The sequence below is a fragment of the Lolium perenne genome, chromosome 4, assembly GCF_019359855.2.
Source record: "Lolium perenne isolate Kyuss_39 chromosome 4, Kyuss_2.0, whole genome shotgun sequence".
NCBI lineage: Eukaryota > Viridiplantae > Streptophyta > Magnoliopsida > Poales > Poaceae > Lolium > Lolium perenne.
The window spans coordinates 124366913-124379491 of record NC_067247.2 but is presented as its reverse complement, the minus strand read 5'-3'; the positions used below and the strand labels follow the sequence as shown (position 1 = coordinate 124379491).

General features: G+C 43.1%; 1 protein-coding gene across 7 annotated transcripts; it reads left to right on the top strand.

Moving 5' to 3' along the window:
* The first annotated feature begins 8024 nt into the window (after positions 1 to 8024).
* Positions 8025 to 12150, top strand: LOC127293821 (uncharacterized). 7 transcript variants are annotated; one of them, XR_011742779.1, is made up of 8 exons: positions 8025 to 8566; positions 9155 to 9216; positions 9336 to 9488; positions 9613 to 9732; positions 9905 to 10008; positions 10363 to 10454; positions 11378 to 11506; positions 11890 to 12150. XR_011742779.1 is itself a non-coding variant. In XM_071818775.1 (7 exons), the coding sequence occupies exons 4-7, from the start codon at positions 9646 to 9648 to the stop codon at positions 11918 to 11920; spliced, it is 351 nt and encodes a 116-aa protein (XP_071674876.1). In that variant the 5' UTR covers positions 8025 to 8566; positions 9155 to 9216; positions 9336 to 9488; positions 9613 to 9645; the 3' UTR covers positions 11921 to 12150. The 7 variants fall into 6 exon arrangements, 1 of the variants encoding a protein (XP_071674876.1); XR_011742781.1 differs by lacking the exon at positions 10363 to 10454; XR_011742778.1 differs by having other exon boundaries at positions 10363 to 11506.
* Positions 12151 to 12579: the final 429 nt, after the last annotated feature.

The window sequence follows — 12579 nt, the reverse complement described above, 5'->3', positions numbered from 1 at the left end:
AATTACAGTTGGGCAACTGATAATTGTGAGGGCATGACAATGCATGCTATGATAAGATAAAATTTACCGTGGTATTTAATTGGGTATTACAACATAATACAAATACCATAATCCAACTGCGTCTATGACTAATAATCCACCTTCAGGTTATCATCCGAACTCCTTCCAGTATTAAGGGCGAGGTCGGTGGGCGCCAGGTGGCCCCATACCACCCCTAGGCGCGGGCTAGGGCCAGGCCGCGCCTAGATGTGGTCTGGCCACCCTCGCCACTTTTTTGACCCCCTCTGGACTTCGTCTTTGTTTCGGTAAAATAGGAACTTTGGCTTTTGTTCCGTCCAATTTCGAGAATATTTCCTGTACAAATTTTCTGAAATACAAAACAGCAGAAAACAGGGAACTGGCACTATGGCATCTTGTCAATAGGTTAGTTCAGGAAAACGCTAAAGGTGCCACGAAGTGTAAACAAAACATATTGGAATTGGTGTAAAACAAGCATGGAGCATCAAAAATAATAGATACGTTTGCGACGTATCAGTGCGGCAGTTAAACACTTTGATGACGTGTGGAAAACGAGGGTGGCGCGCCTAAAATCAAGATTTTCCTATGGCAATTGCTTCGGGGACGGCTGCCGGCCGGTGACCAGTAGGTTAAATGGCGGGCCCCCTCCAATGGGATCTGCGCTTCATGTGGAGAGGGAGAGGACTGTAACCACACCTTCTTCGACTGTAACTTAGCCAAGTTTATGTGGGCCGGTGTGAGGGACCTCCTAAACTGCAATTTAAATCCGACAGGGGCCAGACAATTGCTAGGGATCGTCCATGCACTGTCGGAGGCTTTCTGTAGGCTAGTGTGGTTCATGTTTGCGGCCCAAATCTAGACTTTGTGGAACATTAGAAAATAAGCTAGCTCTAGAAGGAAAAATGATAAATAATCCGGCTGATGCGTTGTTACAAATGTCCATGCATATGCAGAGATGGAGGGTTCTGGTCAGACCGATGAATAGGGGCCTTTTGGACGCGGCAATTCTCAAGATCAGGAGGCTCTAGGCACGGACGAGGGATGGGGGATGATGACAACATTGCATTACTGAAGTTGGGTGTGTTGTAATCCTGTTGTTCGGTGATGCTGTGGTTGTCTCTTTAGTGTTTTCCGTATGACAGTATCATGTTGTGGTGGGTTTCAAACCCGATGTAAAACCTGATGCTTATGGTGGTTGGATTTATATATAAAGCTGGGCCGAGTGGCCTTATGTTTTAAAAAAACCCGATGAGGGTGCGGTGCGGGTCAGGCCATCGTTTTAGCCGGGTTGGAATAAAATCGTGCATAGGGTTAGTCATCGGGATTGAATGTGCCCAATCGATTTGGTCGTCTATATATAACTCGTTGGTAAACCTTCATGCTAAGCTCTCTAGAACGATAAGGAAATAAATTCCTCATGGACCTAACTTTTAAGTGGGTACAACTCGAGTCGCTCTGCGTTGCACCCACGGCGGTAGGGGCGAGCTGTTCTCCTCCTCCACCTCATGCCTCCTCGCTCTCCTCCCTTGCTTCCACCGTAGGGGGCGGCGGCGGCGGCTTTCCTCCTCTCGTTCCTGGTTAGGGCCTCGCTGGGCGGTTCTCTCTAGCGGCGGTGAGGCGTCCTTCCTTCGACTGGCAAGGGATGCGCGACCGGAGCCTGGTAGGGTGGCGGCGTGGCACATCGTCCTGGCTGCCGGTGGCTGGAGCGACCTTGCATCGATGCGGCTATGGCCAGGGGCAGCGGCGGGCCCAGACCTAGGCCGGCGGGCCTAGGTCTGGGCTGCATCTGGGCACTGCCTAGGCTGGGCGGGCCATATGCATCTGGAGCTCGAATTTGTTAGGGTACATGCTTGCTATTGCGCTTGTATAGATTGAGGCTTGCACTTGGCGGCCCCGATGACCGGTGACGTGACCCAGGCTAGGACGGATTCCCGATCCCTCTGTCCCGTACTTGCTGTTGTTGTTCTTGGCAGGGGCAGGGACATCACACGTGTCTCTCTTTGGTTTTCTCCGGCCTGAGAGAACATGGGGTGATTGGCTGATAGGGCGGCGCTTCACTGACATGGTGGCGACTCGCTGCCACCGGCTGCTTGATTTCCTGTAGACAGTTTTGGCGACCATGGGGATGGCCGTCTCGTAGTTGATTCAACTGGACTGGGCTGGTTGCGTTGGGTTTGGTGCAAGCTAACATAAATTAGAAGAAGGGGTTCGGCGACGTTGGCGACGTCGACGGATCCTGAGTCGGCGTAGGCCCGTCAATCACGACGACCTCATCGTGCTCTGCCCGGTGTGCTTGCTCCATCGCCGAACGTCGAGGCCGACTCTGATGCAGATGCCGATGTCGATGTCGCCGACGCAGGTGTACCAGTAGACGTTGTCGCAGACGCGCCTGCTAGTACCGGCTCTGCCTCTGGCCAGTGAACGGGGCGCCGTACGCACCGGGGTCGGGCTGTTGCTGGGGCGCTGGGTCGTACGCCGGGGAGTAGAACATGGCGTTGGGGTTGAAGCCGCCATGCAGCAGCGCATCCTCGTACTGCGGGGACAAGTACGGTGTCACGCAGCCGGGAGTGGCGTCGTTGAAGAAACAGGGTGTCGACGGGGACACCACTCCCGGAATGTACACTGGGCCCGACGCACTCCATGGGCTCGCGTTGGTAGCAGCGATACACGCGACCAACACCTTCTGGTGCGCACGTGCCACCACCGACTTCTTCTCTCTTCTACATCAGCCGCCGTCCCCTCCGCTCCGCCGTCGACAGCTTGCGCCGCATGCAGTCTTGCTCCCACATTGATGCGTGCAGTTAACACACGTCCGTTGGGAACCCCAAGAGGAAGGTGTGATGTGTACAGTAGCAAGTTTTCCCTCAGTAAGAAACCAAGGTTATCGAACCAGTAGGAGTCAAGGAACACGTGAAGGTTGTTGGTGACGGAGTGTAGTGCGGCGCAACACCAGGGATTCCGGCGCCAACGTGGAACCTGCACAACACAATCAAAGTACTTTGCCCCAACGTAACAGTGAGGTTGTCAATCTCACCGGCTTGCTGTAAACAAAGGATTAATTGTATAGTGTGGATGATGATGTTTGTTTGCAAAGAACAGTAAAGAACAATTGCAGTAGATTGTATTTCAGATGTAAAGAATGGACCGGGGTCCACAGCTCACTAGTGGTGTCTCTCCCATAAGATAAATAGCATGTTGGGTGAACGAATTACAGTTGGGCAATTGACAAATAAAGAAGGCATAACAATGCACATACATATATCATGATGAGTACTATGAGATTTAATCAGGGCATTACGACAAAGTACATAGACCGCTATCCAGCATGCATCTATGCCTAAAAAGTCCACTTTCAGGTTATCATCCGAACCCCTTCCGGTATTAAGTTGCAAACAACAGACAATTGCATTAAGTATGGTGCGTAATGTAATCAACACAAATATCCTTAGACAAAGCATTGATGTTTTATCCCTAGTGGCAACAACACATCCACAACCTTAGAACTTTCTCTCAATGTCCTAGATTCAATGGAGGCATGAACCCACTATCGAGCATAAATACTCCCTCTTGGAGTTACAAGTATCAACTTGGCCAGAGCCTCTACTAGCAACGGAGAGCATGCAAGAACATAAACAACATATATATATGACAGATTGATAATCAACTTGACATAGTATTCAATATTCATCGGATCCCAACAAACACAACATGTATCATTACAAATAGATGATCTTGATCATGATAGGCAGCTCACAAGATCTAACATGATAGCACAATGAGGAGAAGACAACCATCTAGCTACTGCTATGGACCCATAGTCCAGGGACGAACTACTCACACATCAATACGGAGGCGGGCATGGTGATGTAGAGCCCTCCGGTGATGATTCCCCTCTCCGGCAGGGTGCCGGAGGCGATCTCCTGAATCCCCCGAGATGGGATTGGCGGCGGCGGCGTCTCTGGAACTTTTTCTGTATCGTGGCTCTCGGTACTGGGGGTTTCGCGACGAAGGCTTTAAGTAGGCGAAAGGGTAAGTTTAGGGGCGACACGAGGGCCCCACACGCCAGGGCCGCGCGGCCAAGACCTGGGCCGCGCCGCCCTGTTGTGTCGGCGCCTCGTCGCCCCACTTCGTTTCCCTTTCGGTCTTCTGGAAGCTTCGTGGAAAAATAAGACCCTGGGCGTTGATTTCGTCCAATTCCGAGAATATTTCCTTTGTAGGATTTCTGAAACCAAAAACAGCAGAAAACAGCAACTGGCTCTTCGGCATCTCGTCAATAGGTTAGTGCCGGAAAATGCATAATAATGACATATAATGTGTATAAAACATGTGAGTATCATCATAAAATTAGCATGGAACATAAGAAATTATAGATACGTTTGAGACGTATCAAGCATCCCCAAGCTTAGTTCCTACTCGCCCTCGAGTAGGTAAACGATAACAAGGATAATTTCTGAAGTGACATGCTATCATAATCTTGATCAATACTATTGTAAAGCACATGAGATGAATGCAGCGATTCGAAGCAATGATGAAAACAATGAGTAAACAACTGAATCATATAGCAAAGACTTTTCATGAATATTACTTTCAAGACAAGCATCAATAAGACTTGCATAAGAGTTACTCATAAAGCAATAAATTCTTAGTAGAAAGCTTTGAAACAACACAAAGGAAGATATAAGTTTCAGCAGTTGCTTTCAACTTCAACATGTTTATCTCATGGATAATTGTCAACACAAAGTAATATAACAAGTGCAATAGGTAAACATGTAGGAATCAATGCACACAGTTTACACAAGTGTTTGCTTCTAAGATAGAAAGAATAGGTAAACTGACTCAATAATAAAGTAGAAGAATGGCCCTTCGCAGAGGGAAGCATGGATTACTATTTTTCTGCTAGAGCTTTTCATTTTGAAAATGTAGAAACAATTTTGTCAACGGTAGTAATAAATCATCTGTGTTATGTATAAGATATCCTATAAGTTGCAAGCCTCATGCATAGAATACTAATAGTGCTCGCACCTTGTCCAAATTAGCTTGGATTAACATGGATTATCATTGCATAACATATGTTTCAACCAAGTGTCACAAAGGGGTACCTCTATGCCGCCTGTACAGAGGTCTAAGGAGAAAGCTCGCATTGGATTTCTCGCTTTTGATTATTCTCAACTTAGACATCCATACCGGGACAACATAGACAACAGATAATGGACTCCTCTTTTAATGCTTAAGCATTCAACAACAGATAATATTCTCATAAGAGATTGTGGATTTGTGTCCAAACTGAAACTTGCACCATGATTCATGGCTTTAGTTAGCGGCCCAATGTTCTTCTCTAACAATATGCATACTCAAACCATTTGATCATGAAAATCGCCCTTACTTCAGACAAGACGAACATGCATAGAAACTCACATGATATTCAACAAAGGTGTAAAAGTTGATGGCGTCCCCAGAAACATGGTTACCGCTCAACAAGCAACTTATTAAGAAATAAGATGCATAAGTACATATTCTTCACCACAATAGTTTTTAAGGCTATTTTCCCATGAGCTATGTATTGTAAAGGCAAAGAATAGAATTTTAAAGGTAGCACTCAAGTAATTTACTTTGGAATGGCAGAGAAATACCATGTAGTAGGTAGGTATGGTGGACACAAATGGCATAGTTTTTGGCTCAAGGATTTGGATGCACGAGAAGAATTCCTCTCAATACAAGGCTAGGCTAGCAAGGTTGTTTGAAGCAAACTCAAGTGTAAAACGGTGCAGCAAGAATCACATATGAACATATTGTAAGCATTATAAGACTTTACATCGTCTCCTTGTTGTTCAAACACCTTAACCAGAAAATATCTAGACTCTAGAGACCAATCATGCAAACCAAATTTTAACAAGCTCTATGTAGTTCTTCATTAATAGGTGCAAAGTACATGATGCAAGAGCTTAAACATGATCTATATGAGCACAACAATTGCCAAGTATCAAATTATTCAAGACATTATACCAATTACCACATGAAGCATTTTCCGTTTCCAACCATATAACAATGAACGAAGTAGTTCAACCTTCGCAATGAACATTAAGAATAAAGCTAAGAACACATGTGTTCATATGCAACAGCGGAGCGTGTCTCTCTCCCACACAAAGAATGCTAGGATCCGATTTTATTCAAAAAAAACAAAAATAAAAACAAACAGACGCTCCAAGTAAAGCACATAAGATGTGACTGAATAAAAATATAGTTTCACTAGAGGTGACCTGATAAGTTGTCGATAAAGAAGGGAATGCCTTGGGCATCCCCAAGCTTAGACTTTTCACTCTTCTTGATCATATTGTATCATCCTCCTCTCTTGACCCTTGAAAACTTCCTCCACACCAAACTCGAAACAAACTCATTAGAGGGTTAGTGCATAATTGAAAATTCATATATTCAGAGGTGATATAATCATTCTTAACACTTCTGGACATTGCACAAAGCTACTGAAAGTTAATGGAACAAAGAAATCCATCAAACATAGCAAAACAGGCAATGCGAAATAAAAGGCAGAATCTGTCAAAACAGAACAGTTCGTAAAGACGATTTTTTCTGGGGCACTTAACTTGCTCAGATGAAAATGCTCAAATTGAATGAAAGTTGCGTACATATCTGAGGATCACGCACGTAAATTGGCAGATTTTTCTGAGTTACCTAGAGAGAATTCTACTCAAATTCGTGACAGTAAGAAATCTGTTTCTGTACAGTAATCCAAATCTAGTATCAACATTAGTATCAAAGACTTTACTTGGCACAACAATGCAATAAAATAAAGATAAGGAGAGGTTGCTACAGTAGTAACAACTTCCAAGACTCAAATATAAAACAAAAGTGCAGAAGTAAAATAATGGGTTGTCTCCCATAAGCGCTTTTCTTTAACGCCTTTCAGCTAGGCGCAGAAAGTGTGAATCAAGTAACATCAAGAGATGAAGCATCGACATCATAATTTGTTCTAATAATAGAATCATAAGGTAACTTCATTCTCTTTCTAGGGAAGTGTTCCATACCTTTCTTGAGAGGAAATTGATATTTAATATTACCTTCCTTCATATCAATGGTAGCACCAACAGTTCGAAGAAAAGGTCTTCCCAATATAATGGGACGAGATGCATTGCATTCAGTATCCAAGACAACAAAATCAACGGGGACAAGGTTATTGTTAACCATAATACGAACATTATCAATCCTCCCCAAAGGTTTCTTTATAGCATGATCAGCAAGATTAACATCCAAATAACAATTTTTCAATGGAGGCAAGTCAAGCATATCATAGATTTTCTTAGGCATAACAGAAATACTTGCACCAAGATCACATAAAGCATTACAATCAAAATCATTGACACTCATCTTAATGATGGGCTCCCAACCATCTTCTAACTTCCTAGGAATAGAAGTTTCAAGTTTTAGTTTATCTTCTCTAGCTTTTATGAGAGCATTTGTAATATGTTTTGTAAAGGCCAAATTTATAGCACTAGCATTGGGACTTTTAGCAAGTTTTTGTAAGAACTTTATAACTTCATAGATGTGACAATCATCAAAATCTAAACCATTATGATCTACAGCAATGGGATCATTGTCCCCAATATTTCGAAAAATTTCAGCAGTTTTATCACAAACAGTTTCAGCAGTTTCAGGCAATTTTGCACGCTTTGCACTAGGAGTAGAAACATTGCCAACACCAATTATTTTATCATTGATAGTAGGAGGTTTAGCAACATGTGAAGCATAACTACTATATTAATCCTTAACAAACATCTTTTTTCTCCTAATTTTGCAGTTTTTTTTGAGTCCACATCCTGCTGACACGTGTATTTTTACCCCACTCCATTTTTCCTGTGTATTGTTTGGGTGCTGTCTAGCGTATTTAGAAGACCTGGAAGCACTATGCAATTTCTTTTGCCTTATTTGCACGCGTAGCTGTAGTATTTGTATAGGAACAAACCAAAGTATGCCGCTTAACGATGCATTGAGTGTAGAGTTAACCAACCGATTTGCCCCCCACCTCCCACGTTTCTTCTCTCCCATCTCTCCATCGCCGCCAGCACCGCCCCGCCCCTCTCCCTGGACATGTCCAGCGCCCCGTGCTGTGCCCCGCCTCCTCCTCCTCTTTCGTTTCCATGCCACCACGGTGGTTGGTCGCGCCCTTGGGCGCGCGCCCGCGAAACCCTAGCCCCTCCAGGCTTGGTCGCCGGCACTTCACTGACGCTGCCGCACCTCCGGCTGCTCCTCCTCGCGGAGGATGTGTTTCTCTACTTCGCCTGCATCTCCTCCTCGACCTCCCCTGGCTGCTGCTCCGGTACATCGACGCCGACGCCTACCTCCTAGAAGCCCGCGTCGTCCCGTTCGCATCGCTGGGTGGACGAGGTCTATCTCGAATCGCCCGTTTGGTTCAGTCGTCGGGGCAGCTGGCGCTGATCTGGTCGCCCCGTGACATCGGGAGGGAGTTGGGGCGGCGGTGTTGTCGTCGGCATGGAGGCGGGAAAACGAGCAGGGAGCAGCGAGGAGGTGACGCCTGGTGAGCATCGCCATAACATTCCACGCCCCTGCAATTGACAGCAATTTTGGGGCCCTGGGGTTGCTGCCATGACACGTCAGACGGTGCGATGGAGGATCTCAACGTCTTCCTTTCCACCATAGATTTCTACTAATTTTGTTTGAATCTTGTGAGTTCATTCTTATATGGTATATGAAACTAAGGCTAGATTTGCTTTGCTATGTTGTTTTTTGCTTTTGATATTGCCTTTTTCTTGATCTCTAGAATTAGTAGTTGCGAGCCATGTTGTAGAATCAACCCGATGCTATGTTCAATTTTGTAGCAGATTTTCCATTCTCAAGTTTTATTTTTCAGAGAGGTATCTACCTGTAAATGCATGGCATAATGAACATGGAAAATAAAATAGAAGAAGCCATTACTCCTGTTGTATGTTGGTGCCATGCAAACTCTAAATATATGTCAATTTTCTGTCCATTCTTGCTGCTTTTTTGTCACATTTTATCAGTTCAAATCCCTGCCCCTAGATCTGTATGACAACTGATTTATATTTGTTTTCATTCATATTCGCATATCTAGCTTTCACCAAACGTTCCATTGATGTTTTTTCAGCCTTAACCGGGTATATCAGAGGAGCCGACAGGGCCGGTGCTCCCTCTCAACGGGTCCTTGTGGTGAGACCTGTTTCTTTGTATAGGACATGGCAACGACCAGCACTAGAGCAAGTTTGGTCTGCCTGGCGTTTTACATCTCATTCATCTATTGACATTGGTTGGTCTTGCACGTTTGACAGGGAATGCAATTGTCGGACAAGGTGATCAAAGGGACCAAGGCAGATGTGGCATTGTGAGTACCAATCCAGCAGATCAATGAATCCAGTTGGCTGAACTTGCAGATGTGCCTTCCAAGCATGGGAGATATAATTGCAAACTGATCTCAAATCTAGGTATGTTTACAGTCCAACAAAAAGTCTGTCAACCTGATCCCTTTCCTATCCAACCTTTTAATCTCCTTGGGTTCCAAATTCTGACCATGATGCTATCTATATGATGATTGATGACCCGATGCAGTGGAGGAAGTGCACCGGTGGTACTTTAAGGCAGATGGACAGACGGCGGACTGCTGGTGTGGCGTTTTACCTCACTAACACTGTTGAGTTCGTCCCGGATGAGCCATATCCAACTCCGGAGGCAAGCAACCCTATAATTTTTAAATTCCTTAAAGTTCATGTTTGATTTCCAGCCGGCTGAACACATGATGAACAATAGTAATTTATTTTGATCGGTAGTGATAAATAAAGAAGAATACTGTAATGTACATGCCTATCCATGAGACTTCTCTACACGGTATTATGTGTTCTAGGTAGCAGAGGAAATCCACCTGTATTGGTCTGCACCGTCATTAGCAGCAACATGGGGGGATGCTACATCAATAGTTCGAACACTGGCAAACCAGTTCACTGTGATGTAAATTTCATTTTCTATGTGAATTTCTTTCTTGCAGAATACATCTGAAGCTTAATTTTCATATTTTTGTCCTTTTCATCCCATGCTTGCCAAATGAATTAGTTGTTTTTTTTATGTAGAGGATTTTTTATAGGAACATCATAGTAGGAGCCACTTCTTCTGCTTTAACATCACAAGAAAAATATCTAAAGTATTTTGCATGCCCTATACTAAACAACCATTGAGGCCAATTCAGTGGCAAGATTTTTAAGCACTTACTGTGTGATATAACACCACATTTCTCTGCCTTTTCTCTTTTGGTACAATCTGGCAGTTCATGTGATTTGTTTGTCTTCCTTCCATGATTCTCCAAAGTCTTGAAGCTAGCGGTTAGACATTAAGGAAAACTAGAGATGCCATAGAGAACGGAAGAGAATTCGCTGTTAGTTGATTGATTATAAATAGAGGTATGTTACAGTCATATCCATGGAAGTAGGGATGCATGTATTTTTCTGTTGGTTTCAGAAAATCATTTTGATTTTGGGCCATTTAATTTTCTCGATGTTTGATTTAAAAAGTTATGCCATTGTGACTCTATGTTGATGCTTACCCCCATCTATATTACTATTTTGTACTTATGCGACAAATTAGGCTTCATCTTATTCAACTTAATTATTTATTTCATATCCCAGCTTAGCAATTATAGTTATCTATTGTTTTATTTGCAGCCATTGAGCTGAGAAATTATTAGACATCTATAATATTATTTGTTCATTGGGTTACTATCTAAGTATGATGTCAGTGCGATGTTGCTTCAGCATTGTATACTCTAATGATATGTTTTATGAAGTAATCAACTATGCCTGATCAGTTGAGGAATCTATGGTTTCTTATGTGGCTTTGTTTGATAATATAATGTTCGATGCATTTCTGATAGATTAACTTCTCAATGTGAATTCCAAAATAAGGTTCAGATTTACAATGATTGCTACTTAAAAGGAAACTTGTAGTCATTTACGTTGTGTTTTCTTAGCGGTCTCTAGAACCTTAAAATTGCATTGCCTATTTAGCTTTCAACAGCAATAGCATCAGCCAGAAACTTAGGTCCACCTCTCTGTCATCTATGCATGTATACTTGCTAGATTAGGTTCGGACGGTTAAGGCCAAATAAGGTTCAGATTTTTAGTCAGTGCTTGCTACTTCAAAGTAAACTTGGTACTCGCTTACATTGTGTTTTCTTAGCACTGTTTATAACCTTAAAACTGCGTTGCCATTGTTATTTAGCTTTCGACAGCAACAACGTCGTGTTTGTGCCCACGTAGTTCGTGTGGTCTGATGCAACCACTTTGATCACTTTGTACTCTGCCTCTTCATCTTTGACACTATGCAGGGAGCTGATGAGATGTCGGTTCACGTTTGGGTTGTCACGCAGCTGTTGCTGGAGTGTTCGTCCTATTTTTTTTATCTATGATATTTCCAGAGGGGCTGATAGTGATGCTCGAGTGGTCTTCAAACTGGGGTAAATAACTCCCCTCCCTAAGACGTTTGACACTCTGCTTTCCCAAAGCAATTAGTCTATATATACTTATTTCGAATGGCAACCTTTAATGTGTATGTTGCTCTAGCATTAGCTGACCAGGTTTTTAACTAACCTATGTATACTGAGTACCTTAAATTCACTTCTGAATGTGTAATAGACTAATTTTCAATGCACTTCCTTACTGGTCCATGTCTATTCATGTTTAAAAGTTTTACACCTCTATATTTGTTTAGAGGAAATCCTAATTTACTAAGTAAATGATTGCACGGAACAAACAAATCATGTCTTTGCCCCAGCCCAACAGATTACTCGTGACTGCTACTACGAGCACTCTATACTGAATTTCAGTTGGGCATCTACAGGTTTCAGGAGCTGTTCAACAAGCAATGCTGAGTTTCTGATCAGCAGAAATAGCACTAGCGGTGTATCAGTATCACAGGCTGCAGATAGCAGCTGACAAGATGTCTATTGTTGAGCTGGAGTATTATGAAAATATGAATTGTGTTTTTTCTGGTCTTCGGTGGCAATTCATGTTATAGGATGGTGAAATTAATCCTGTAAATTTTTGTGACCTGATGCTATAATATTTAAATTCAGTTATGCTATATAATTTATCACTGTAATGATTGTGATTTTTTCAGTTCACTGGTTTGACTTAAAATGAGTGAATTTTTTGAGTTTGCAACACAAGCATATAGATATTTGAGTTTTACATTAGGCGCAACCACCTACTATGTAGGTGATAATTTTCTAAATCAACGTTATAGTCCTGCCTTTAGCTTATTTCACATGTCCACCGAATCATGGCTATCTATGAGCAGCATATAGTGTCGTAGCTTTCTTTCATAGCAGCATAATGCAATACTATAGGCTTGGAAAGGAAAAGAAAACAGTGCATACTGACTCGAATCTATCTGTAATGCATACCGATGGATATGGTGACGAACCGAGGAATGCCTCTGTTCCTTGTATTAAGCAATCGTGAACAACACCGAAATTTGGTTGGGGAGAATCGAAGTGAATTGATAATGGAATGGAGGAACTAAGTTAAC

Bases quoted from the DNA above. Each gene is read 5' to 3' on its own strand.
- LOC127293821 (XM_071818775.1), top strand. From the start codon at position 9,646: ATGGACAGACGGCGGACTGCTGGTGTGGCGTTTTACCTCACTAACACT. The intron at 9,733-9,904 runs GCAAGCAACCCT...TATGTGTTCTAG, and splicing joins AGCCATATCCAACTCCGGAG to GTAGCAGAGGAAATCCACCT. The intron at 11,507-11,889 runs GTAAATAACTCC...GGGCATCTACAG, and splicing joins CGAGTGGTCTTCAAACTGGG to GTTTCAGGAGCTGTTCAACA.